Raw genomic sequence first — 27,116 nt, 5'->3', positions numbered from 1 at the left:
TTTAATTAAAAAATGTTTTAAAAAGAGAAATTTTTAGTTTTTATTATATAATAATGGTAAATTGTAAAATTTTGAAAAGTTTAGTTATGTTTACTGAATTTTGGTTGGATAAAAATTTGTAGGAAATAATTCATCAGAAAATAATAAGTTTATGATTAAAATTTTTAAAGTGTTTTTAATATATGTGAATTTAAAATAGATATCTTTTTCGTACAACCAAAATTAAAAGATTTTTTTGTTTCCTAAAATAGAATAAAATATAGGAAACCCTTATATATATTTTAATGAAGAAGTGTGGAAGGAAGGACGCGTTTTATAGTTCTTTAACCCCTCGGCCCCTTGCTCTTTGGCGCCGCCCTCGTCTTCTTCGGACCAGTGAGTTCGTTTCTGAACGTAAGCTTTCTTTGAAACTCGTGTTATGATCTCATGTTGGTAATCATGTTACGTAAATTTTTTTAAAAAAACAGCCTCCTTGATTTTACTATATATATATATATATTCATCCTTACACTGTAACACATACATATATAATCAAACGCTATACATAAGGAGATTATAAAGAATGTTAGCAATTTTTCTTCCGGTCACAATTCACTCAATGTCACATTGCGATTTCACAAAGGTTATATTATTTTATTAGCCACAGATGTTCTTATGGTATAAATCAATGATTTTGTGTATTTACATGTATTTCAATTGCATGAGATATCTAATCTATTTTTTTTTGTCATCATATATATCTAATCTACTAAACAAATGGCAATTGAAGTACAAATAAGAACTAAACCTTGAAACAAATTTTTAACTATATCTAATACCATTTTTTCTTCACTCTTAATCGTAATTAATTTTAATAAATAAATTTAGAAATGATATAATAAATATCAGTTTCCTTTAAAATTGTATGTGTTCTACCAAATTACCTAATATTTAATCAATTTAAAAGATTGTAATCTTTCATTTCTTTGAAAAAATATTAAAGATAAAAAGTAAAAATTTGCGACAAAAGTGTATTGTAAATACATTTATCAAGAGATTTAAAAGCTAACAAAATATTCAAGAGATTTAAAAGTGCACATTAAATCCTTAACATTTATACAAAAATTAAATTTTAAATCATACAGTAACGTTATTGCATAAATCCAATTGTTTTTTGTATAATAACATATAACTATGCGGTTATAGTCTCAACAGTAAAACTAATATAATACAAACTCCAACTATTAACTTATTATGTCTTAAATGTTTATATTTTATCATAAAATTAAATGTTCGCACATATATACAGATCAATCTCTAGTATATTGTTAAAATTAAATCTTAGTGGTTAATATATGAGATTGCTTTCTCAAATCAGATATGCTTTTATATATTATTATGATTTGTTTGTACTAACCTTCCTTTTTTGACAACGTACTAACCTTGCTTTTCTCCCTTTGTAATAGATACTATATATTCATACATGTTCGTAATATTGTGTTATTGTATTTGAGTATAGTAAGATTTAATTTTTTTTGGTGGGATCTACATAATCTACAGCTTTTTATATTTCTTTGTTGTCAAATATGGTATTCTGTATATATACTTATACACTAGGTGTTCGTCCGCGATTTCGCAGATATAAATATTTTATGAGCAATGTATGTATTATATTTTATCAAAGTAATTTTTTCTTTTAAAAATATAAATTATTGTATAATCATTTTGAGATAGATATCTGGTAAAAAAAGTTAATGAACAGATTCAATTTTTTTAAAAAATAACAGTATAAATTTTATAAATAATTTTAAATAATATATGATTATTGAAAATGTTAAAATATATAAAAGGTTTTATATAAAATTGTAAAGTCACTATATCAGTTTCTATAAACTATTATTTTAAAAATTTGTATAAAATTTATAAATATTTCGATTGATAGAACGGAATTGATGATAGATTATATACACTTTCCTTAATTTTATAAATAGTTACTATATGTCATTTTTTGTTAGATTTTTGGTAAGTGTTATTTATTGGTTCTTAAATTATTTTATCTCTTGATTAAAATAAATGAAAAAAAAGAAAAAAGTCACTTAAGTGAGTTCTCAATTAATATATAGTATAGTAAAATTTATCCATGGATATTTTTTTGAAAAAAAAATAAAGGATTAAACTGTTTAAAATTTTATCCCAAGAAAAAGATCAAGGGAAAATCACTTTTTTAAATACAAAGATTGGTAGCTACTAGCAGGAGACACAGAAAGAAATTAGCAGTTCTTTGGGGTTTTTAGTACTGAGTACTTTATCTTCTTTAAAACATGGTTAAGAGTGGTACTTTACTGCCAATATATAAACATGGTTATGTATTTTTTTTTTTAAATTATATATTATTTTGCCAAAATTTTGCAAGCAAAAATATATAGAAAAAGATCTTGAGAATCAAAGTAAAGAAAGGATAAAGAGATACAATTATTAATTAATTTGATTTTTCTTGTTTTTGTTTTGTGGATCTTCAAATCTACAGAAGTGATGGTGAAAGTTACAAAATTTGTTTCTTCTCGTCCATTAGTCAGCCTCATCCTCCTGGTAACTTTTTTGTATCTTCAAATTATTTTTATCATAAACACTTGGTTACTTAGTAGTCTTTTGATCAGTTCATACGATGATTTGACTTTTTTTTTGTTCTAGATCACTGATTAGCAAAAAGTTGATAGTTTCATTGAGAGTTTGATATACATTCATTTATATTTAGTGAATAAATATCTATCTTGTTCTTTTTTTGGGCAAACATATATATCTCTTCACTAACCAAAAAATTCTAGGTTGTTTTTGGGACCATACCGATCGTGATATGGTGTATAGCAACTAAGAACATAAGAAACAACGTTGATTCACTCACCGAAGATCTACGATCAAGTCTAGTTTCTGAAATTCAAAACATCGGAAATTTTATCTATCCAAAGACGAACTCATCGACAATCAGTTTAGCCAGCGTTATAGACTCTTATATCACCAACAACAATACACATGATTTCACGGAGATTCAAACACAGGTTGTTCATTAATTTGATTACTATTGTATATAACTATATATTAGTTAATTATTACATATAAACGCTGCTGTTTTTTTTCAATTTACATAACTGTTGTTGTTTGTTGATATTGTAATTTACAGATCACACCAGTGTTGTTTCAAGCTTACTCAAGGATCCCTGAGGTCTCACAAGTCTCCTACATTAGTACAGATGGTCTCTTGTTTTCTTACATCACAAGATTAAACACAAGTTCCGCAGTCTTTGCCAATTCAAGTGGTGGAGACTACACTTGGTACACTCAAACCATTGATCAGAAAACCGGTCGTCTCAACGGTTCTCCAACGAGATCTCAGCCGTTAGATGTAACTCACACAGATTGGTTCCTTGCAGCACAGAGAGATCACACTACGGCATTTGTGGGAACTGGTTTGGGAGGAGAAGACAACGAGACTCTGTTTCAGAGAGTGGTTAGCTTGGACAGCAAGAAAGGAGTTGTTTTGTTAGGGTTTCCGGTTAAATCTTTTACCGATGCATTGAACCGTTTGAATCTTTACGGTGGAGAGCTTTACATGTGGACTAAGGACGGAACGGTCGTCCTTAGTTCACTGAATGCTTCTTTCTTTATCTCTAATGATTCCATTTGCTTCGATAGAGAACGGTCTCAATGCATCCCTAGAGATTGCAGTTCCGGTAAGCTGAAAGAGATCAAAAGATCGAAACTCGAAGCTTATTATTGCTCTGTTCTTGAAGTATCTGGCGTGCCTCTGGTAAATGTTTATATCATATCTTAATGTGACAAAGATTGATTCATCACTTCTAAAGTTCTTTTTTTTTTTAAATTAGACTTACACACTAATGTTTGCAAACAAAGGAGAAGGCACAAGCATCAGTAACGCGGCTATGTATATGCTTGTTTTTATGGCTGTTTATGCCATTTGCTGGCCTCTAGGGTTTGTTGTGTTTATGGCCAGAGCAGCGAGAAGAGAGATGGTTATACGTTCAACGCTGATAAACCAAATGGAAGCAACACAACAGGCTGAGAGGAAGAGCATGAACAAGAGTCAAGCGTTTGCAAGAGCTAGCCACGACATTAGAGGCTCCCTTGCAGGGATCACCGGTCTCATTGATATCTGTCGTCAAGAAGTTGAACCTGGCTCTGACGTAGACGCTAGTCTTCAGCAAATGAATGTGTGCACCAAGGATCTCGTTGGTAAGCTTCTTGAGATTTTGGAGGCTATAAATATTTTATATTAAAATTTCTTTAAAAAATGTTTATTGCCTCCACTAGGTTTAAAGAAATGTTTATAGATTAGTGGAGACTATAAAAACACTTCTTTAATAATTTTAATATAAAAAAAGGTTTTAAAATTTTTGGGAGCATGAGACTAATGTTTCAAACGGCTGTTTTGTTACTGTCTCTCACTCTTCTTGTCATGGTTGTTGTAACAGCTCTGCTTAACTCTGTCTTGGACATGAGCAAAATCGAAAGCGGGAAGATGCAGCTAGAGGAAGAAGAGTTCAACCTAGGCAAGCTTCTTGAAGACGTGGTCGACTTCTTCCATCCCGTGGCGATGAAGAAAGGGGTTGACGTGGTTTTGGATCTTCACGACGGCTCAATCTTAAAATCCTCGAACGTGAGAGGAGACAGTGGCAAGCTCAAGCAAATCCTGAACAATCTTGTGAGCAATGCGGTGAAGTTCACAGTGGACGGTCACATTTCTATCAGAGCTTGGGCTCAGAAGCCAGGTCCCAAGAGCTCTGTTGTCCTGGCATCTGAACCTAAAGGAAGTGATGTAGTATCCATGTTTTCAAAGTTTATGTTGTGCATGAAGAAAGAAGAGTACCGGTCTTCATCATCATCAGCAAACTATGAGATGGAAATATCAAACTCCATAAGAAACAATGCGAACACGATGGAGTTTGTGTTTGAAGTGGACGACACGGGGAAAGGGATACCTGCGGAGATGCGTAAGTCAGTGTTTGAAAACTATGTTCAGGTGAGAGACACAGCTCAAGGACAACAAGGCACTGGACTAGGACTCGGCATTGTGCAGTCTCTGGTACGGTTAATGGGAGGAGAGATAAGAATCACTGACAAGGCGATGGGAGAGAAGGGAACATGTTTCCAGTTCAATGTTTTGTTAACAGCCTTAGACACTCCTCCAGTTAGAGATGATGACATTGAAGCGGCAGGAGGAGATTACGTGATATCCACGCCAAACCTTGGCCTGACCATAAACACTAATTCTTTGGGAGGAGGTAGCATGATGAACATACGTCACCTGAGCCCTAGATTTAACAGCTGTCTCAGCTCCAGTCCGAAGCAGGAAGCGTCTCGAGTGGTTCTCCTGTTAAAAGATGAAGAACGAAGAAGGGTCACAGAGAAGAGCGTAAAGATTCTTGGGATCAAAGTCACAGTGGTGGAGAAATGGGAGCATCTGAGTCAGGTCTTGGAGAGACTTTATGAACTGAGAATTGAAAACCACACTAGTGTCTCTGCTGCATTCGTCCTTCTGATGATTGATGCAAATGCTGGACCATCTTTCTCCGAGATGAACGAAGTTGTCGAACGGTTTCGTAGAGGCTGCTTGCACCGTGATGGCATAATCTTCAAAGTTGTTTGGCTTAACGAGCCTACAAACGGCCGTGGAAGTAGTGAGAGTGGGGACATTTGCTGTTTGAAACCTTTGCACGGATCGCGTCTTAACCGAGTGCTGAAGATGTTGCCTGAACTTGGAGGAATCGTTCCAAATCCTATTGGGAACTCACAAGGAACAACAATAACATCCAATGCCGCACTCTTAGAAGGAAAAAGAGTTTTGGTTGTTGATGACAATCTTATAGCACGTACAGTTGCAGCGAAAAAGCTGAAGAATATGGGAGTATCAGAGGTCAGACAATGCGACAATGGAAAAGAAGCTGTGAGATTAGTCAGTGAAGGGCTGCTAACACAAAGAGAGCAAGAACAAGAAGAAGGTTCAACAAAAATGCTTCCGTTTGACTACATATTCATGGACTGCCAGGTAATAAAATGATAAAGCAAAGAATTACTAGATTTTGACTCTAGCTTCGAAAACGCGGGATTATTTTATTGATATATTTATTGCTTCGTATGTTTGTTTATAATATGTTTAGACTTAAACATTTGGTTTTTCATTTGGTTTCAGTTTATTTTCTTTGTTTTCAGTTTTGATTCTAGTTAGATTTTTTTTTCCTGTTTAGGAGATATATCATATTGATTCACTGCATGCCAAGTATATGAATATCTTTCTTTTGTGCACAGATGCCAGAGATGGGTGGATCTGAAGCAACCAGAGAGATTAGAAAAGTGGAGAGAAAATATGGTGTGCATATACCGATTATAGCTGTATCAGGTCATGTTCCTGGTTCAGAGAAAGCAAAAGAAACAATACGAGCTGGAATGGACGCCTTCTTAGAGAAAGAGATGAATCATGACCAACTTGGGAAGATCATCAGAGAAATAGAAAGCAAGAGGACTGTACATGCAACGGTTGAGTAGGTGATCTAACTATGGATAGGAGGACATGTATTAGCTGACATGTTGTGTTACTGCTAATATCATTTTGGTTTTTCATCAATTGTGAGATCATGATAGAGTTTTTTTTTTTGGTAAAATGGTAACAAGGAGTTTTGGTATGTTTTTAGCTCCTTTGGTTCAAAATTATCTCTTGAGATTCTCACTTGTCCTTTCACTGGAACAATTATTAATAGGAATATAGTTGCTAGTGCCGGTGCCGACAAGTGTCAAGGTTTGGGATGTGGCTACGGAGAAATGCATGGTCACCATATCAAAAGAATAACTTATGAAGGGTGTCAGACCCTAAGCTGTGAGGATTGAGCATTGCTCTCCACAAGTTCGGTTTTGAAATCGTGCATAAAGTCCTATTCTTATATAATTGCTCGCTGTTTATTGTTGTTGACTGCAATTCATTATGATTGAAATCATACACATTACACAAGTACATAGTTCTATTTAGGATGTAACAAAGGTAAAAACATAAAAAAATTAAGTGCTAACCAACGAATCAACACTATTTATAAAATCAACAATAAGTAAATATTGGAAAAGAAAACAAAACAAAATAAATCAATAATTGTCACCTCTGTAACCGTCTGTCTAAGTCAAGAAAGGAAAACAGTAATACGTTATTAAGTCATAGACAGCCATGAAAATATAAGACCAGAAAGAAAAAACTATACTTAGCCGTTTGTTAGTCATATACGAAAACAGAGAGTTGATAAAGTAGTTAAAATAAACCTATATAAATTCTCGCAAATCCTCACCAAAGTAACCCACAATCAATTCCTATTCATTAAAACTACAAAAACAAAAACAAAAATCAATTGTTCAAACAAGAAAATGGATGGAAAAGGAGCTAACCCGAGGATGGTACTATTGATCATAGTGATGGCTATGTTAATGACTACGACTTTGTGCTTGAACAGTGAAGACATGTTTTCAAAGAAGTCCGATGGGAAATTCTCGCTAATGAGTAGTTCACTAGATAGAGATTCATGCATCAAACATTGTATGAGGAGTAAATGCCTTCCAAGGTATCACAATTCTGAACTTTGCTTCGACATATGCCACTATTATTGTAGTAAAAGTAAATATGGCTTAAGCGTCCAGAAAGATACCAGTCTTCCTGATCGTATTTCTCCTCGTCCTTCATGTGGAACATCGTGCTGATTTACTAAGCTCGGAAGAGTTTTGTACGACGTTGTATCAATGTTGAGAATTGTGCGTCTTTGGCTAACTTATAATGAAATGATATGATGTTTTCTTGCATTCTACTGTTGTAACTTTTGTTTTTTTTTTATTGAGTTTAAGTCTACAACTTCTCCTATCAAAGTCATATTAATTTTTTTCCCCAGGTCCTTTGTTTAGAACACAAAACATATTACATCTGTAAAGTTTTAACAATCTTAATATTTGACCATTAAAAAGCAAAATTCCCATTATGTGTGTAATTTCACCACGTATATGAGTTGTACTCGTCCGATCACTTCACCACCACTCAAAAGAAAGTATTCAAACAAAAACAACAGTCAGTAAGAGTGTATGTATATATCATCATGGTTGACTAAAAATTGTGCCATCACTTAATTTAGAACAACTGTTTTTGACGATATACCATGCTATTTACGGAAAAGCATATATTACATTTGTAAAGCTTTAACCATCTTAATATTTAACCATTAAAAAGCAAAGTCCCATCATGAGTAATTTCATCACTCAAAAGAAAAATCCATCACTCTTTTCACAATAACAACCAATTGTGATCTTTCTACTCATAACATACACATGTCATAAAGCATTCAAACAAAACACAACAGTCCCTAAGAGTGTACGTATCATCATGGTTGACTAGAAATTGCCATCACTTAATTTTAGAACAACTGTCTTTGACGATATACCATGCTATTTAAAGAAAAAAGACAAAGAGTATCACAACTTTTCAAATATACTATTCTTAACATATATACTATATATATAGCATGGTACATACAGAATAGCAATGTATATGTTAGTCGACTACGCGATGGTTGGAGCCTAAAGTAACAAGAAGCTATGGTCCAAATAAAGTGTAATATTTGAGATAAACGTTTTTCTTTGTTGACAAAAAAAAACAAAAAGAAAACGATGCAATTTTTGAACCAAAACACAAACAACAACAAAAAGAAACCATATACGAGCTGGAATGGACGCCTTTCTAGAGAAAGAAATGAATCAGGACCAACATGAGAAGATCATCAGAGAAATCGAAAGCAAAATTATTGATACCCTCACTTGTCCTTTCACTGGAAACAATTAATAGGAATATAGTTGCTAGTGCCAGTTGCTACTACTAATACGAAATAGGAACAAAAGTGTCAAGGTTTGGGATGTGGCTACGAGAAATGCATGGTCACCATCAATCATCAAAAGAATAAGGTAATGAAGGGTGCAAACCCTAAGCTGTGAGGATTGAGAATTGCTCTCCACAAGTTCCGTGCATCCTAAGCAATGTTTTGAAATCGAGCAAAAATTTCTATTTTGATTTAATTGCTCGCTGTTTATTGTTGTTGACTGCAATTCATTGTGATTGAAATTATCATACCCATTACACAAGTACATAGTTTAATTTAGGATCTAACATAGGTAAAAGCATAACAAAATTAAGTGCTAACCAGCGGCGAATCAACAATAAGTCAATATTGGAAAAGAAAACAAACAAAAATAAATCAATAATTGTCACCTCTGTAACACTCTGTCTAAGTCAAGAAAGGAAAACAGTAATACATTAAGTCATATAGACAGCGACGATGAATTGTAAGACCAGAAAGAAAAAGCTATACTTAGCCGTTTGTTAGTCATATACAAAAACAGAGAGTTGATAAAAGTAGTTAAAATAAACATATACAAATTCTCGCAAATCCTCACCAAGCAACACACAATCAATTCCTATCCCTTAAAACTACAGAACAAAAAAAAATCAATTGTTCAAACAAGAAAATGGATGGAAAAAGAGTTAACCAGAAGATGATGATATTGATCATAGTGGTGGCTACGCTAATGAGTACGACTTGGTGCTTGAACAGTGAAGACATGTTTTCAAAGAAGTCTGATGGAAAGTTTTCGCTAATGCGTCACTAGATAGAGATTCATGCATCAAAAATTGTATGAGGAGTAAATGCCTTCCAAGGTATCACAATTTTAATCTTTGCTTTGACGTATGCCTCTATTATTGTACTAAAACTAAATATGGCGTTAGTAAAGGTAAATATGGCGTAAACGTCCATACCGATCGTATTTCTCCTCGTCCTTCATGTGGAACATCGTGCTGATTACTAAGCACGGAAGAGTTTTTTTTATGTGGTTTTGTACGAGGTTGTAACAATGTTGAGATTTGGGTGTCTTTGGCTATTTATTTAACTTATAACTAGATCTTGACCCGCCCAACCGGGCAGGTATTTATTTTATGTTTTTAGTTTTTTATTTATAAATGATATATTTGTAATATTTAAACATAAATTTAGATTGAAAATTAACATTTGTAGTTATAATAAAATTAAAAGTTTTAAAAAATATTTTGATATAAATTTTAAATTCCTAATTAAAATAATATAGAGATGAGTCATAATTTTTTCCAATTCCAAAATCTTAGCATTATTAATAAAAAATAAAATATATAAACATATTTGAAGTTAAAATAATTTTGTTAAAAAAAATCTTACGCCATTGTTGTTTATTTTTATAGTTTGACCCGTGACCGTATAAATATTTGCTTTCACTTTAATTTTTTTCTTTGTTCTAATGATAATATATATATATATATATATATATATATATATATTATATGTGTGTGTAAATTAATATGTATTACATAATTGTTAGTATAAAATTTTAAACAAAAAATTTATTTATTACTTTAAATAATTATATTATGTGATTTTAATCGTCTATTATATCACAGTGTATCATATAAAAATCTAATATTTATAACTAATTGGACTTATATTATAAAAGTGTTATACGAACAATTTATAAATAAAATATTTTATATTTTATTTATATGATATATAAATTGATTTTGATGTGTGATTTTTATTTTATTATTTTTATTAATAAATATTGAAATATATTTAATGTTAACAAAAAATCTATAAAGAAATTTATTTTGGTTAAGATTCATTATATTAAAGAAATCTATTATTTAAATTAGGAAAAGACATTAAATAATTAAATCTATCATTTAAATAAGGAAAAGACAAAATTCTCTACTATCTTTGTTACCAAACAAAATTTAATTTTTTTAAAGACTTTATCTCTATTATCAAACAAAAGCTTAAAGTACTTATACTTTAATAAGATATATTAGATTTTGACCCGCGCTTTAAAAGCGTGGTATTGTCTCTTTTGTAATTTCTTAACTTTTTTTTAACATATATCATTATCTATGAATCATTTTTAGTATTTTACATTTACATAAAATAAATTATAATGGTTTTGTGTATACTGAAATAGATTTTAATTGTATTAGGTTTTACTATAGTGAGATAAACATAAGAGTGTTAAATGTTTTGTTAATTTATAATAGAAATTTACAGCTAAAATATAATTATCAGATTTTTTTTAATTTAGCAATCATTAAAATATTTGATTTTCATATTGTTTGTTTTTTTATCAAAATAATAATGATATAATGGGATATGATAAAAAAATATATATTGGAAACAAAAAATAAGGCATATTAAAAATGTAAATAAATACAAAGTTGTAATAAAATAATATAAATAGACGTCATTATATTTCTACATGTATTTACATATTGGAAACACGATATCTATACAATTTAAAAATATATAAATATGATGGCCATTATAATTACAAAGAAATAAATACCTATTTGTTTGGCAAAAGAAATACTCAGATTTGTTTTTACCAAACGATTTTTTATTTTTTTTTGTATTACATATTCTTTTCCTACACAATCATTTTTGCTAAAAATTGTGTTTCATGGTGAGCTTTATATTAATGTTTAAGTTGTTAAAAAATTGGCCCAGACCCATCGTTTACCCTCAAGTCTCAGCTATATTGGCTCAGTCAGACCCATTTTCTGGTTTCATCAACATAGACAACAAACGTTTGTTGACCTGTGTTTCAAAAAAAAAATTGTGGTTTCTTTCTCAATCTCTCACTTATTTTTTCACGATCAATGCTTGTGTGTTCATCTTAGCTATTATTGATCAACTGAAAATTTTTCCTTTTGATAATGTCACACGTGGAAACGGATGATGAGCCTTTTGTAAGTAGAATCCATGGGCCTTTTTTTATTAACGGAGTTTATGAATGATTTTAAAATAGAAGCATCTCATTGGTCTAAAAATATATGGGAAGTACCTAAAACATTCCAAAAACAACAGTGACATTTCTTTGTAAATAACTTGAAAAAACCAATGGCAGAATCCTATTAGGGATTCTGCTTTAATAGTATAGATTTTGGTTATTGATGTGAAAAAGCTTTTTTTTGTTTGAATCATTTAAAAAGCTTTTCAAATTCAATAATTTGGCCGCATATATTGCACAATGGTTAATACCGTGAGAATTCAAAATTAGTACATTCTACTCTTAAAAATACAGGGTTTAGGGGTTGGTATGATTTGACATTGCTTAATTTTAATAAATTAAAAAAGGATTCTTGGTTTACTGGTTCGTGTGTAACTCATACTATACATATAAAAATGCAAGCTTACAAATTTATAAAATTGAATCTTAACATTAATAAGTTTGATATTCAGGAGTTTGAATAGTGCAGCATGTATGTTTGAAGGGAAAACATTGATTGGAAGTGATGAATGGTCTATACACTATTGTTCTGCAGAATCCAGTATTGGAGAGGGAAACTTTCAAAATTTAATCGTTGAAGCTTCTGTGTTGATGGAACATCATTATAAATATACAAAGTTTGGTAAATATATTGTCTAAGAAATGAAAATTAGTTTGTTATAGCAATTGAAGTTTTTTTTAAAAAATATGTTCCGTCGTTTACTATGTAGACGAAGAATCGTCTATTTGTTTCCGTTTAACAACGTTTACTTACCCAAAAAATGTATCCAAAAGTTGTTGCTGTTTAAATAAAAAGAATTTAGTTAAATAAAACATTTAATTAAAAGTATAGGTTTTAAATATTCCAGTGACAAAAATCTGTAAATATTGTTGAAACAGAAGGTCATCTCAAAAAAAAGACCTTCTGTTTTAATAGTATCGATGAAATGATATGATGTTTTCTTGCAATCTACTGTTTTAACTTTTGTTTTTTTATTGAGTCTACAACTTTTCCTATCAAATCATATTTGATTTTTTTCCCCCAGGTCTTTTGTTTGGAACACAAAACATATCACATCTGTAAAGTTTTGTCAATCTTAATATTTAACCATTAACAAGCCCATCATGTGTAATTCATCACTCAAAAAAAATCCATCATTCTTTTCACAATAACAACCAATTGTGTACTATCAAAGTCATAAAATATCACACCTTTAAAATTTAACAATCTTAATATGACAAAAGAATATCCGTCATTCTTTTCACAATAACATGTGTACTGACAAAGTACACATGTTTTATATGAGCTTTACTCGTCCGATCACTTCATCACCACTCAAAAGAAAGTATTCAAACAAAATCAACAGTCCATAAGAGTGGTTGACTAAAATTGCCATCACATAATTTTTGAACAACTGTTTTTTTTTTGACAATATACTTACAATATACCATGCTGTTTAAAGAAAAAAACAAAGATTATCACAACTTTTCATATACATAATGTCTATGTTAGATGGACTATACGATGTTTGGAACCTAAAGTAACAAGAAGCTAGGGTCCAAATCTTGTAAAGTGTAATTGTTGAGATAAACGTTTTTATTTGTTGACAAAAAATAATCAAAACAAAAAACCGATGCAGTTTTGAATTAAAAAAAATAAACAACAACAATAAGAATTTTTATAATAGTTAGATTGTTTAAGAAAAACTTGTGACTATCAAGTGTTAAAGCAAACAAAACATATCACCTATCGATCATGATGACATGATAATGTATTTTATGTGTTGTCAAAAATCTACACATAAGTTTTCATAATCACTTATATAAAATTTTCTTTTTTTTTAACACATAAAAATTTCTTAAAAACTTTGAAAACTTAGAAAAATTTGGGAAAGAAACATTGTATTTTTTTATTTTAAAAAATGTTGGACACAAAACAAATCAAACAAAAGGAAACTTTATAAAAGCTTGACTTGTATTTTTAATTTTATGTGTTGTCACAAATTTACACATAAGTTTACATAATCACTCTAATTATATAAAAACTTTGAAAAACTTTAAAAATTTTGGGGAAGAAACATTATCAAGAGAATCTTAGTGATCAAAAGTGATAAATCAAACAAAACATATTACTATTCTTAAAGACAGGATAATATTCTATTTGTTTCAGATATTTTACACATAAGTTTTCAAGATCACTCTAGTTATATTAAAAAATTCTTAAGAAACCTTGTTTTGACAGACTTAATAATTTTTATTTTAACAAAATTGACAAAATTCAAGACTAAAATATCTAAACTATTAAAACTGAAGTACATTTAGTCTTTAACCCTGATTTTTCTTAAATAATTACAAGGAATTGCCACTGTTATATTACTATAAATATAAAAATTAATTGAGCTAAATCATTAATGACCTGATACAACCTTATATCTCGCTAACATATACTAGCTTTAATATTATTTTCCTAAAATCATGGGATACTACTTATTATCCTTCATATATTTCAAGATTCTCAACTATAATCTAATATTTGTGACAATATATAAACTTTCCTTAAACAATTAATAATATATACTAACAACTTATATTATAAACAACCGATGTGGTTCATTTTATTCCTTCCTGTAGTTATTCCCTTTCTTTTTATTTTGAAAAAAGTTATTTCCCTTCTTTAATCTTGCCTCCAAAGTAAATTGTTACAAATAGACTATGATTAATTAATGTCTTAGTAACTCTTTATAACAAGATATATATATATATATATATATATATATATATATATATGTGTGTGTGTGTTTTGTTAGTTGTCACGCATATTATTGGAAAGGTTATTGATCTTTATAATAAATAATAGTCCACGCATAAAATAAAAAATGATAGATTTCAAAATCAATATTTAGTGTACATAAATAATTTAAAATTGACATAAAAACTAAAACTTTCAAATTATTTTTTACTTATTGTGTTAATCATAATTCCCCCATTATAAATACATTTTCATAATATCAAATCAATATAAAATTATTTTTAACATTTTATAATATTAAAACATGTATAATTTTTTTCGTGTCCCAGAATAAGTAGTATATTTATACTATATATAATAACTTATTTAATATTTAATAAAAATGATAAGTGTATAAAATAATCTATCTAATTAACACAAAAACAAAGGGAACTTTAAATATTTATTAATTTTAAAAAGCTTCAAATATTAATTAGGTTCAAAAAACTTCAAATACTTATATAGTAGTTGTAATGTTGATCATTTTATCAATGCTGAAAAATATATAAACACAAAAAATATGTGAGACTCTTTAAAATAGTATATAATAAAAAACCAAACAACAATCAGTTTTCTATTTCTAATCTAATAAAATTAATGTTAAATGTATAATTATTTATATAAAGTTATTTTAAAATCCGCACGGGCGTGCGGATCAAAATCTAGTGTGGACTTAAAAGGAAGTCATGGGAGTAGGATTATGCAACTGCAAATTGAAACAGTAAAGAGTATAAGTGAAAACAGCTGTAGCATTATATATAAGTTGAAGGCTGAAACTAAACCCACCTTGCGTGTTGATGTCTTTTTCTTGAATCATTTCCGTAACACTGAGACGACCTGGTCAGGGCACAAGATTCCCGTTCCTTTGATTCAAGAAATGACCTGTGTTTCAGAATTAGATCTGATAAGTAAAATGGCAGCAGATAATTTGAATAGTAAGTAAGACAAAGAGAAGAATACATTTACTCGGTGGTGACACGCCTGAACTTGTAAACAAACAATTTGCCACTTTTGATTTAAGATCGTTTGCTACACTATTTGAGGTTATGTTTGAAACGTCAAGTAGTTAGCACAGCTCGTTAAATCTTTTTCCTCCCCTGTATTAAAGAAAAAAAGACACAAAACGAGATTTAGTTAGGTGCTTAAAATAATAAAGGGTATCAACCCGAAATGAAAGAATAAAACTTTGCGGTACGAGGGGGACCTTTATTAGAAACAGAAGTAGCATGACTCTTTCGCCTTTTTGGTTATAGACTCTGACTGCTGTGAAATTCCCAACTCTTTTGTTTCATAGCAATGCTGGTATGAGACTAGGTATGACGTGCGCTGGAAAGAAAAAAAAGAAAAGTAAGATGAGGTAATTATAATCTATCTCATCTTTGAAAATGAGAACTCTCTCTGATACAAAACAAACTAAGTCTGGCACAACATAGAAACTTTACTTACTGTTACTACAAAGATCGCAAAACCATAATGGATTATATCAACTATCTCTAAATTAGACAATGAATGTCAAGACAAATTAACATAGAGTGAGCAATCCAGTTTGTAATAACCAAAAAAAAAGTTAGTAAGTACCTGAAGGAGAGACGCCAAATGTTGTTTGGTTGACAAGTAGAAGCAACCATCCTGCAATAGATTTTGAAAACGAGTCTCTTTCTCCTGATCAAGAGTCGCTGTGTGCTCCTTGAGGCTGATGTATCTGTTCAAGTGTGGTATCAAACTTAACGAAGCCTGCATATTTATAGATAAATTATTGTACCGTTGAGAACTTGAAATAAATATTATGTTACAAAAAACCTTGAAATAAATATCTCCTCCTATTGTAATTGTTTCTTGAAAGTAATATCTTTTCCCTTCCTCCTGCAATAAATATCTCATCCTGCAGTAAATTATTGTACCGTTGAAAAAATATTCTTATTATTTATTTAAAAACTACTATTAATTTCTGTAGAAGAAGATTTTTTTTTTTTGATCGAAAGAAGAAGATATTTATTTAAAGGAAATAATAGATAGAGATCCAACGGTACAATAATCCAGTGGTTGGATTATCTATAATTTCTTTTAAAATTTCCTTTTTAAAAATAAACTACAATAGTTCCTTTTTTTGTGTGACAATTACTCTTGTTTGTTATACAATATTTGACATAATCTATAGAGGTTTCAGTTTCAGACTCACATGGAAATGAAAATATTACATGATTTGATTTGATTTATATATAGTTGGATGCGGCCTAATTTCTGTACAAATTTTTAATTTCAGTTTTATCAAGTATTTTAAAACTGAATCGATCAAATGGTTATACCAGATTTGATCATGAACCAATCACATAATAAGATTGGATCTAATAATTGATTTGGTCATTGATCAGTTGGATTTGATCTCAAAATTATTGAAGTTTATAAAAATCATTTAAACTATCAAAAATATAAAATCTAACCATATGAACATTTTATATGTATAACGTTTTACGTTTGATATCTATTTATATTTTAGTTGTGTATTATTTTACTAATTTTTGATAGATAATAGGATTTTATCGCCTATTGTACCGTTGAAGAAGTATCTCTTCCCTGCCTCCTGCAATAAATATCTCATCCTGCAGTAAATTATTGTACTGTTGAAAGTAGTATCTATTTCTTGTCTCTTGCAATAAATATCTCATCCTGCAGTAAATAAGTGTACCGTCGAAATAAAGATTCCTATTATTTATTTAAGATAATTCTATTATTTCTGTAGAAAGAAGATATTTATTTAAAGGAAAATAATAGATAGAGATCCAACGGTACAATAATCCAACGGTTGGATTATCTATAATTTCTTTTAAATTTCTTTATAAAAATAAACTACAATAGTTCTTTCATGTGTGACAATTACTCTTGTTTTTCACACAATACTTTGACATATTATCTATAGAGATTTTAGTTTCAGATTCACATGGAAAGAAAAATATTACATGTTTTTTATTTGATTTATATTTAGTTGAATGCAGCCTAATTCCTATACAAATTTTCAATTTTAGTTTCATCAAATGTTTTCAAAACTGAATCGACCCGATAGGTAGACTAGATTTGATCATGAACCAATCACATAATCAAATTATATCTAATAATTAATTCAGTCATAAACCGGTTGAATAGTTTATAAAAGGGATCATTTAAACTATCAAAAGTATAAAAGCTAACCATATAAACTTTTTATCTGTATAACGTATGTTTTACATTTGGTACCTATTTGCATTTTAATTATGTATTATTTTACTAATTTTATTTTTAAATTCTAATATTTAAAAGATATAACCACATTACTATACCAGATTTGACCGGGTCAAATGATGTTGAACGGTAACCCAAATAGTTGTCCGGTTTAGTGTTCGGTAAAGTTTTTAAAACATTTTCAGCTATTAACTCCGGTTTGCATCGGAAACCGTTGGCTGAAGCCTAAGTTACTGCACAAAATTTTGGTTTAGTTTGGTTAATGATCGCATACATGAAAAAAGATCGTCTGATTCGATTTGCAAGGTTTAATCAAATTTTACAATCATAACCTTTTTTGGTTCATTTTTACAATCCTAACCAAAATCGTCATCTCGTGGTTATGAAGTAGACTGGGCTCAAATAGCTTAGAAATGGGCCTAACAATAATTCAGTCCATTCTAGCTGATAAAAAAAAGTTTCCATCAAAAATATAAATAAAATATAATTTTTGATTTATCTGTAGTTGTCTTCGTCTTAGCTTGTCCGTTTGCCACCACAACGTTGTCTTCTCTTCTGGTTTTACTCATTGCTCTTTGATTGGTCTCGCCTCCGTCTCTAATCTTCTTCTACAATTTACTTCCATGTTGCACGCTGCTTGTGTCTGAATAATCTATTGTGTTTTTTTTTCTCTCTCTCTATCTCTCTTAAGGGGTTTAAGTTATTATCTAATGGCTTCCCGTCCAGACAAGAATCTGTCTCCTTCAGGTATGCAATCTGATCTCCACCTCCGCCTATGTTTCATCTCTTCAATCTCGAATTAAATCGTCTCTAATCACATTTAGTGATCTTGGTTCTGTGTTATTCTGTAAGATGAGAAAACCGGTACTAAACCGGAATCAACAACAGCCTCCTCTGGGAGTTCACCTTCTTCAGCTAACAACCCTCCTCCTGGCCTCAATTTCAATGCTTTTGATTTCTCCAACATGGCTAGTATCCTCAACGTAAGTGCTAGCTAAATTGAAAATGGTTTTTTTTTTATCTTTGTTTGGAGATTTCTAGTAATGATGGTTGTTTTGTTTTTTTGTGGCAGGATCCAAGCATCAGAGAATTGGCTGAGCAGATTGCTAAAGATCCTGCCTTTACCCAAATGGCTGAGCAGTTTCAGAGATCTATTCCAAACGCAGCAGCAGAGGGAGGTGGAGTAGGAGAAGGAGGTTTCCCTAACATTGATCCACAGCAATATATGAGCACAATGCAGCAAGTTATGCATAACCCCGAGTTTCTGACTATGGCTGATCGTCTTGGTAAAGCCATAGTTCAGGTAAGTAAAATATTACTTTTTTTTATTCGTTTCCTGGTAGGCAAGGCTTTGAATGAATGAATCTTTTGTGGCTTGTGTCTGCCTTCAGGATCCACAAATGTCTCCTTTTTTGGATGCGTTCTCGAATCCTGGAACGGCAGAGCAGTTTACTGAGCGTATGGCGAGGATGAAGGAGGATCCGGAGTTGAAACCTATACTTGATGAGATTGATGCTGGTGGTCCTTCTGCTATGATGAAGTCAGTTCATACATTTTATAATCTTTTTCTAAATGCTTTTTCTGGTATGGTTTTGTGCTTATGGAGGAATTGTTATATATGGTATATTAGGTACTGGAATGATAAAGATGTGTTGAAAAAGCTTGGTGAAGCAATGGGTATGCCTATTCATGGCTTTCCTGACCAGACTGCTTCAGCTGAACCCGAGGTAGCAGTTGAAGAAGGCGAGGGAGAAGAAGAAGAAGAAGAAGAGTCTATTGTTCATCAAACTACCAGTCTTGGTAATGTTGAGGTTAGGCTGCTGCTTCCTACTTTCATAAATGTTCATAATGCTTTTGACCATTTGGCCATTGTCTCAACTCTATTCCACTTTCAGAATTGGTTTTTGTTGAACTCTTTATTGGATTAATATGCTGTTAATTAGGGTCTGGAAAATGCTTTGGCATCTGGTGGTAACAAAGATGAAGAAGATTCTGAAGGAAGGACAGCATTGCATTTTGCTTGTGGATATGGCGAGGTATGAGCAATTTTAATATTCGGGTATTAGTTGGTTCACTTTTGAAGCCAAGTATCATCATCATTCACTTGGTAGTGAACTGAGTGATTGACCCTATTGATTGATCCCCTTCCCTATTTCTACACAGTTGAAATGTGCTCAAGTTCTTATCGACGCTGGAGCAAGTGTGAATGCAGTTGACAAAACAAGAACACGCCGCTTCATTACGCTGCTGGTTACAGGAGGAAAGAATGCGTTAGCCTTCTCCTAAAAAATGGTGCTGCAGTGTAAGTCTTCACAATACAAACCACTAAAAGTTAAACACTTCTTCACAACTGTGTACGTGTGTGTGGTCGCAGGACGCTGCAAAACCAAGACGAGAAGACACCCATTGACGTGGCCAAGCTCAACAACCAAGTCGAGGTGGTGAAGCTGCTCGAGAAGGACGCTTTCCTTTGAGCTTATGGTTAAAAGCAAAAGCTCTAAGATCATGTTGTCTTTGTGTTGTGTGAAAACCAATTCACAGACTTTTGTATACTTTGTTTTTTATTTTCTGATTTAATTTTAATTACTTCTCTTGTTTAATTATTTTAATAATTTTATTCTTACATAAGTCCAAAAGCTCTTCTCTGGCTTTGAAACGTCGTCGTTAACAATGAGTTATCTGAACCGTTCGCGATTCCTGATCAAGTCTCTGTCACGGCTCAGCTCCACCCTCTCCTCCGCCGCCGCCACGAACGGACTCAAAACTCACAGAACAAAGCTCTGCATCGTCGGAAGCGGCCCCGCGGCTCACACGGCGGCGATATACGCATCGAGAGCGGAGCTAAAGCCTCTCCTCTTCGAAGGATGGATGGCCAACGACATCGCTCCGGGCGGCCAGCTAACAACCACCACCGACGTCGAGAACTTCCCCGGATTCCCTGACGGCATCCTCGGCTCCGACCTAACCGACAACTTCCGCCGCCAATCAGAGCGATTCGGCGCCGAAATCTTCACCGAGACGGTCACCAGAGTCGACTTCTCCTCCAAGCCGTTCAAGCTCTTCACCGACTCCAGAGCCGTCGTCGCCGACGCCGTGATCCTCGCCACCGGAGCCGTCGCGAAACGCCTCTCCTTCCCCGGCTCCGGCGAAGGCTCCGGCGGTTTCTGGAACCGCGGGATCTCGGCGTGCGCCGTGTGCGACGGAGCCGCGCCGATATTCCGCGGCAAGCCTCTGGCGGTGATCGGCGGAGGCGACTCGGCGATGGAGGAGGCGATTTTCTTGACCAAGTACGGGTCCGACGTGAGGATCATCCACAGGAGGGACGCGTTCAGAGCGTCGAAGATTATGCAGCAGAGAGCGTTGGAGAATCCTAAGATCGGTGTGGTGTGGAACTCGACGGTTGTGGAGGCTTATGGAGACGACGACAGTGGGGAGAGAGGTTTGCTTGGAGGGTTGAAGGTGAAGAATGTGGTTACTGGTGAGGTGGATGATTTGAAGGTGAATGGATTGTTCTTTGCTATTGGTCATGAGCCGGCTACGAGGTTTTTGGATGGTGCGGTTGAGCTGGATTCGGATGGTTATGTGGTGACGAGGCCTGGGACTACGGAGACTAGCGTTGAAGGTGTTTTTGCCGCTGGTGATGTTCAGGATAAGAAGTATAGGCAGGCGGTAACAGCTGCAGGAACTGGTTAGTTCTCACTACTCTTTGTGTTGTTGTTACATTGCTTGGTGTAGAGATGGTTAGTTCTTGTAGTAATAGTCTTTGACTAGAGATCTTTCAGTCCTTTTAAACAGTTGCTAGACTTGAACCTCACTTTGTTTGGTTCTGTTTATAGAGCATTGATCTGTCGTTTCAACTTGTTTGTGGTTGTTTTGTGTATAGGATGCATGGCAGCGTTGGATGCGGAGCATTACTTACAGGAGATTGGATCGCAGCAAGGTAAGAGCGATTGAAGAAATGCTCAGATCAAGTCTTTTGGTCGTAGAGAGCCAACCGTTGATCTCTGATTGATTATTTTTAGCATTAGTTTAAGGGGCTTTGATTTGATTATTTCTTAATACTGCAGTTGGAGTTGAGTAGGGAATTAGGGATATTGTTCAGAGCTGTAGCTCCAATGTTAAAACTAGCTACGAGCCTACCACAAAAAAAAGTCCATCAGATTGGATTCTCAGATAATGCATTTCAATTCATAATATCTAGTGAACATGATTTATCCCAAACTAGTTACTAATGCAAATTATAATACCAAGTGTTATCTTTTCATGTAATACAAACATATAACCGTAACGAAAAACGTATTTTACTCCTTTAACTTTTGGAGAGACAGAAAAATGGAAACAGGCATTGATCTCCCCAGATTCTGTTGCACATATTAATACAAAAAGATTTGATGATTTCCATTACAAATAAGTAGAAAATACGTACAAGAAGAAGTGTGGATATAGGGAAGATCACCACGCTCGAGATCTTGTATGTCCGTTACAATAACATCAGGCAGTTACCGACCACGATGTCTTCTTTAGCTAACCTCAAAGAGGTTGACGCGAGTTTCAACGAGCTCGAGTCTGTGCCAGAGAGTTTTTGTTTTGCCACAACGTTTGTGAAGCTGAACGTTGGAAACAACTTCGCTGATATGGTGTCGCTGCCGAGATCGATAGGGAACCTTGAGATGCTTGAAGAGCTTGATATAAGCAATAACTAGATCCGTGTGCTTCCGGACTCGTTCAGGATGCTTACGAAGCTGCGTGTGTTTCGTGCTCAGGAGAATCCGTTACAAGTTCCTCCTCGTGATGTAGCTGAAAAGGGTCCTCAGGCTGTTGTTCAGTATATGAATGATCTTGTGGAGATGAGGAACGAGAAATCTCTAGTGGTTAAGCCTAAGAAGAGCTGGGTTCAGATGTGTTTCTTCCCTAAGTCCAACAAGAGAAAACAGAACCGCATGCAGATCGTCTAGAACTGCTTATAAATGTATTTACTGTTCACATGTATAATTGTGCATAACATTGTTTTATTCATGTCGTATAGACATAGCATGTTACAAAACAGAACCGAATCACCTTTGTGTTCAGTCTATATATCGTCTCTGGTTTTGTTTCTTTGGTTTTGAGACGAGAGACACTTGGATCTAAAAGCTTGTGTGTGTGTATTGATAGGGGATGTGATGTGATGGTTTTCTGATATTAATAAGAGGAAAAAACATGACATTAATGCAAACTTCTTTACTTGTTTTGTCGTCACGAGAGTCTTTCATTCATGTGATTGATTTTCACATGTGCAATGATGAATGCAGCAAAGCTTTCTCATCATTAGAAACCACAATATTTATTCTCTTTGGTCTTGGATGATCCCTTGATGTGAAAAGAAAATCAGGCCCATACATAGTTTTTGTCGGGCTAGATCGGGCCATAGTCTAAATTTTATCTTGACATAAAACAAATTATTAATATTAGAAAACAATAAACATGGAGTATTCAAATTTTATTTTTCAAATAAGCGAATTTGTAGTTCAAATGAGTCCAGTATTTCCCGTTTAGGTTTGATTAGGGTATCTGAGAAGGTAAAGGGAAAGAAGAAATTAAGGAGACAAAACCCTAATTAGCGAGGGGAGAAGGGAGACGATGCCTAACCTTTGATCCGTGTATGCCAAGCTATCGTTTTGGAATAATATACAAAACATAATAGTAGTTTTTTTCTATTGATTTTTTTGAAACATAGGGAAGTAAAATATGATGTAATTCATTTCTCCATGTATTTATACTGATGGTTTCAGGTTAATGCTTCAAGTTTTATCTCCTATTTGAAAGCATTTGCTATTAATATGAAATTATTAGGTCTAGATATGTCTCTTAATTTGATCCCAAGACATTACTACAAAGGTCCCATTAAACAGTACCTACTCGCCATGCTTTTTGGATCCTCGTCATGCTCTTTGTTCATCAACACCGGCACATTCTTTATTCCTGTGACAAAAGAAAAGTAACACGATATACAAAACAATGTGCTAACCCATCTAAGACCTTATAAAATATATTTTCATAGATTCGATATACCACCAAAAGTTGCAGATTCGCAATCATACTTCATCGTTGTTATCTTCTCCTTTCCATGATTTGAAGTTTACTTTTTCTTTCTGAAAAAATGACTATATCTGGTAAGTAACTTTTATTTACTATATCTGAAAAATTGTTATGTACATGTAGATGGATATAAATATATATAGAAGGCCACGTGTACATAACAATTTTCCTTGCAGTCTAGTTTATTTTGTATCCTCTTAGAAAAAAAAATTGTATGAAACTAATTATGCTCAACATCATACAAATAAATCGTTTAAAATTTTGGTTCATTTCCAACTTGATAACGAACATCTACTCCAAACTTAACTGTATATTTTAATTATGAAAGCAGAGTAGGATGGTGAAAACTTACAATTTTGAAAAGTTATTTACTAAATTTGGTACAGAGTTTGCCATAATGGAGCTGGTGAAAAGTGAAGGTGGAATAGTAAATTGAAAGGGACATATATAATGTGAACGATGAAAAGATGTAGGAAATGGTTAGGGAAGAAAGATTAAAGCCATTTAAGAAATGAATAAGTGAATCTTTGAAATGTCTCTCTTTTTGACTATGAGCGCAAAAGATAGTTAGGAGGAAAGTACTTATAAATTTATAATGAAACAATTTTAGTTTTAAAATGTAAATATATACTTATTTTTCTTAATATACTTTAAACCTGGGACCATCCTTTCTATCTGAACTTTCTTTTATTCATCTTAATTTATTAGCTGATTGGATTTATATATTCGTGAAATCATTCCATCTAGATGAAAATATTCGTGAAAGCAAAACTTCACTTTACACCAAAACACTTCATACGCTAAAAACTAAATGACTTTGTGCGAGGGACTACGTGAGTTTGAAGCTAACAAAACCAAAGAAAACCTTGTATTCGTTTACTTTTTCAGTGTTCTCATTTGTTTTTGGCTCATGGCAATTGTTTGGACTTTATAGAACAGGATCCAAAACATGTAATGCATTCAACGGAAACCTAGTGACTGCATCAAACTGAAACTAATAAACGGATCGCCTATTTATTTAAGGATGAGTATCGAAGAATGTGAATACGTTCGGTCCTCAACTAGAAAATAGTAAAAGTTGGATAAGATTAAGGTTGAAGATGACAAAAAAGCCTAAAAAGCGAAAGTTAAATGATGAAAAGGTGTTGGCCGAAATCTTGTTTCACTGTTTTTGCCTCTTGGTTGTTATATAATAAACACTTGGAGAAAAAGAAAGGAAAAGATAAGGTATAAGATTCCATTGAGTGAAACTGAAAGGTGGATGATACTTGGGCTTGTCATGCGTTTCTAGTGTCTATAAGTTGGGTGGTGCGTTTATCGTTTTGCTTCAAATACTCATTCCTCTTTCTCCACTTTTTACCTTTTTATCACTTTACTATTCTTTTTTTTTTTTGAATTATACAGAAGTATCCTGGCCCCACAGAAGTGGTCCAGACTAGTCACGTGTTGCCACATGTCGGTCCTCTGTCCCTGGCGATGCCAAAATGTTAATTTCCCAGTGGCCGGGATTCGAACCCAGGTGGCGGAACTCACAGCTGTGAACCCTTTACCAACTGAGCTAGAAAGCCCGGTTTCCACTTTACTATTCACAGTAGCAAAACATGATAATGTTAGTTTAGCTATTTCCCCGAAGACAAATATGTGAATCTATAAATATAAAGTTAACCCAAAATAATTGAATTACTATAATGGTGAAAAGGGCCTAACAAAATTAGAATGTTAGGAGAAAAGGTTGAGTTGCTATAGTGGTGAATTAGACCTAACAAAATTAAGCAATTTATGTTTGTTTTATGTTGAGGATTTCACTATTTTGTAGATATTTTGAGATAGTTGCTAGATCATTTGTTGCATTAGTTTATCATCATCATGAAGTTGCAATCAAAATAGCTAAAATTTTCTGTAAATCCGCTAATAATAATGCATGAATCCATAAAATGATTTAAGGAAAATTTTGAATTGCTAGAATGGTGAAAGAGACCTAATAAAATTAATGTTTGTTTCATGTGGAGTATTTCTGTGATATTTTGCTAAATATACTGTTTTCAAAAATAATAGATAAATACACACAACTTCGTAGGACTTCCAAAGAAATACTAATAAAATACATTGTAAGTTATGTTTATGTGGTCAATTGACTCAATTCCTAGATCGTTAGATACTATTTCAACGTCACAAAGTTGTGTTTTTCTGGAGAAAGTGAAAAATAAAAACCATTTATTCTTTGTGTGTTGAGAAATTGTACTTCATATATACACAAAAATTATTGTTTTAGGCACAATTTTCTAATTTCTACATTTATTTAGTATTCTGAGCCAATTGATTCTTGTTTGTTCTTGTAACTCTAATTTTAAGAGTAATATATTTATGTTACGGCTGATTTTAATTAAAGTTACTTTATTAATTCCATTCCACAAAAATAAAAGTATTGAAAAATATCGTTTTACAAAAATAGAATTTTTAAACGTTTCTATAAAACTACATATTTTCAAGAAAACTAATGAGTTTATTGAATTAATTTTATTTTTATGATGCATGTTCATAATATTTTCTTAACCAAATGAAAAGTATTACATTACATTCTTTTTATAGACACACTATATTTTTTTCTGGAATATATGGCATGCAGACGGTAAGTATGTAAAAAGAAAGTATTTAACTCTGTATATTTATGGTCATCAACAAAAAAAAAAGATGACTATCAATTTCTTTTTTTTTTGGTCATTGGCATAAAGAAAAAAAACAACTATCAATTTCTCTGCCCACCCGGATTGAATGAGAGTGCGTCACTCCTTATTTGCGGGTAAACGATAATGAGAGTCATGAGACAATACACGCTTTCTTTGACTTATGACTGAAAATAAGGAAGACTTTTGAATACACCACACACATTTTATCATAAATCATTTAGCTAATTTGCATATAAATAATCTTCATATAACTAAACTATGAAAATCACTACATTGTGTATCTTACACTAATTGCTAGTAGTTTATTAGTATTACTTATGCCGTTACATTTTCTTTCAACATTGTTAACTGAAACTAATTATCAGCTAATGTAGACTGTCGGAGTATAAAAGATAAACGACCAATCATTTACTTGATAAATATTTCACAAAAAGTACAAGGAAATTGAGGAAAATGTATACTTTCCAGTTTGCAACTTTTTAATCGAGTATTTATTCCTT

The 27,116-nt window shown here is 32.4% G+C and overlaps 2 protein-coding genes, 2 long non-coding RNA genes and 1 pseudogene across 5 annotated transcripts; 3 read left to right on the top strand and 2 right to left on the bottom strand.

Moving 5' to 3' along the window:
- The first annotated feature begins 36 nt into the window (after window positions 1–36).
- On the top strand, window positions 37–6,746 carry LOC108852689 (histidine kinase CKI1). Its single transcript, XM_018626185.2, has 7 exons — window positions 37–393; window positions 2,507–2,568; window positions 2,805–3,035; window positions 3,158–3,784; window positions 3,861–4,227; window positions 4,467–6,040; window positions 6,301–6,746. Exons 1-7 carry the CDS (start codon window positions 285–287, stop codon window positions 6,535–6,537), a joined length of 3,207 nt encoding a protein of 1,068 aa, XP_018481687.2. The 5' UTR covers window positions 37–284; the 3' UTR covers window positions 6,538–6,746.
- Window positions 6,747–13,227: 6,481 nt separating this feature from the next.
- On the bottom strand, window positions 13,228–16,365 carry LOC108852841 (uncharacterized). The gene is made up of 5 exons (XR_001949605.2): window positions 16,214–16,365; window positions 15,840–15,961; window positions 15,596–15,732; window positions 15,422–15,517; window positions 13,228–15,341 (listed from the first exon to the last, which is right to left on the bottom strand). It is a non-coding gene; the product is annotated as an uncharacterized LOC108852841 (long non-coding RNA).
- Window positions 16,366–18,334: 1,969 nt separating this feature from the next.
- On the top strand, window positions 18,335–20,479 carry LOC108855339 (ankyrin repeat domain-containing protein 2A-like; annotated as a pseudogene).
- Window positions 20,480–20,521: 42 nt separating this feature from the next.
- On the top strand, window positions 20,522–22,045 carry LOC108855337 (thioredoxin reductase 1, mitochondrial). Of its 2 annotated transcripts, XM_018629136.2 has the most exons (3): window positions 20,522–21,539; window positions 21,735–21,791; window positions 21,919–22,045. In XM_018629136.2, the coding sequence occupies exons 1-3, from the start codon at window positions 20,522–20,524 to the stop codon at window positions 21,930–21,932; spliced, it is 1,089 nt and encodes a 362-aa protein (XP_018484638.1). In that variant the 3' UTR covers window positions 21,933–22,045. The 2 variants fall into 2 exon arrangements, with proteins under 2 accessions (XP_018484638.1, XP_018484637.1); XM_018629135.2 differs by having other exon boundaries at window positions 21,735–22,045.
- An 899-nt stretch (window positions 22,046–22,944) lies between these two features.
- On the bottom strand, window positions 22,945–24,536 carry LOC130511630 (uncharacterized). Its single transcript, XR_008945119.1, has 3 exons — window positions 24,282–24,536; window positions 23,903–23,982; window positions 22,945–23,812 (listed from the first exon to the last, which is right to left on the bottom strand). It is a non-coding gene; the product is annotated as an uncharacterized LOC130511630 (long non-coding RNA).
- Window positions 24,537–27,116: the final 2,580 nt, after the last annotated feature.

The sequence above is a fragment of the Raphanus sativus genome, chromosome 4 (assembly GCF_000801105.2).
Source record: "Raphanus sativus cultivar WK10039 chromosome 4, ASM80110v3, whole genome shotgun sequence".
NCBI lineage: Eukaryota > Viridiplantae > Streptophyta > Magnoliopsida > Brassicales > Brassicaceae > Raphanus > Raphanus sativus.
The sequence above is the reverse complement of the archived record's forward strand: the minus strand, read 5'-3'. Positions and strand labels throughout refer to the sequence as shown.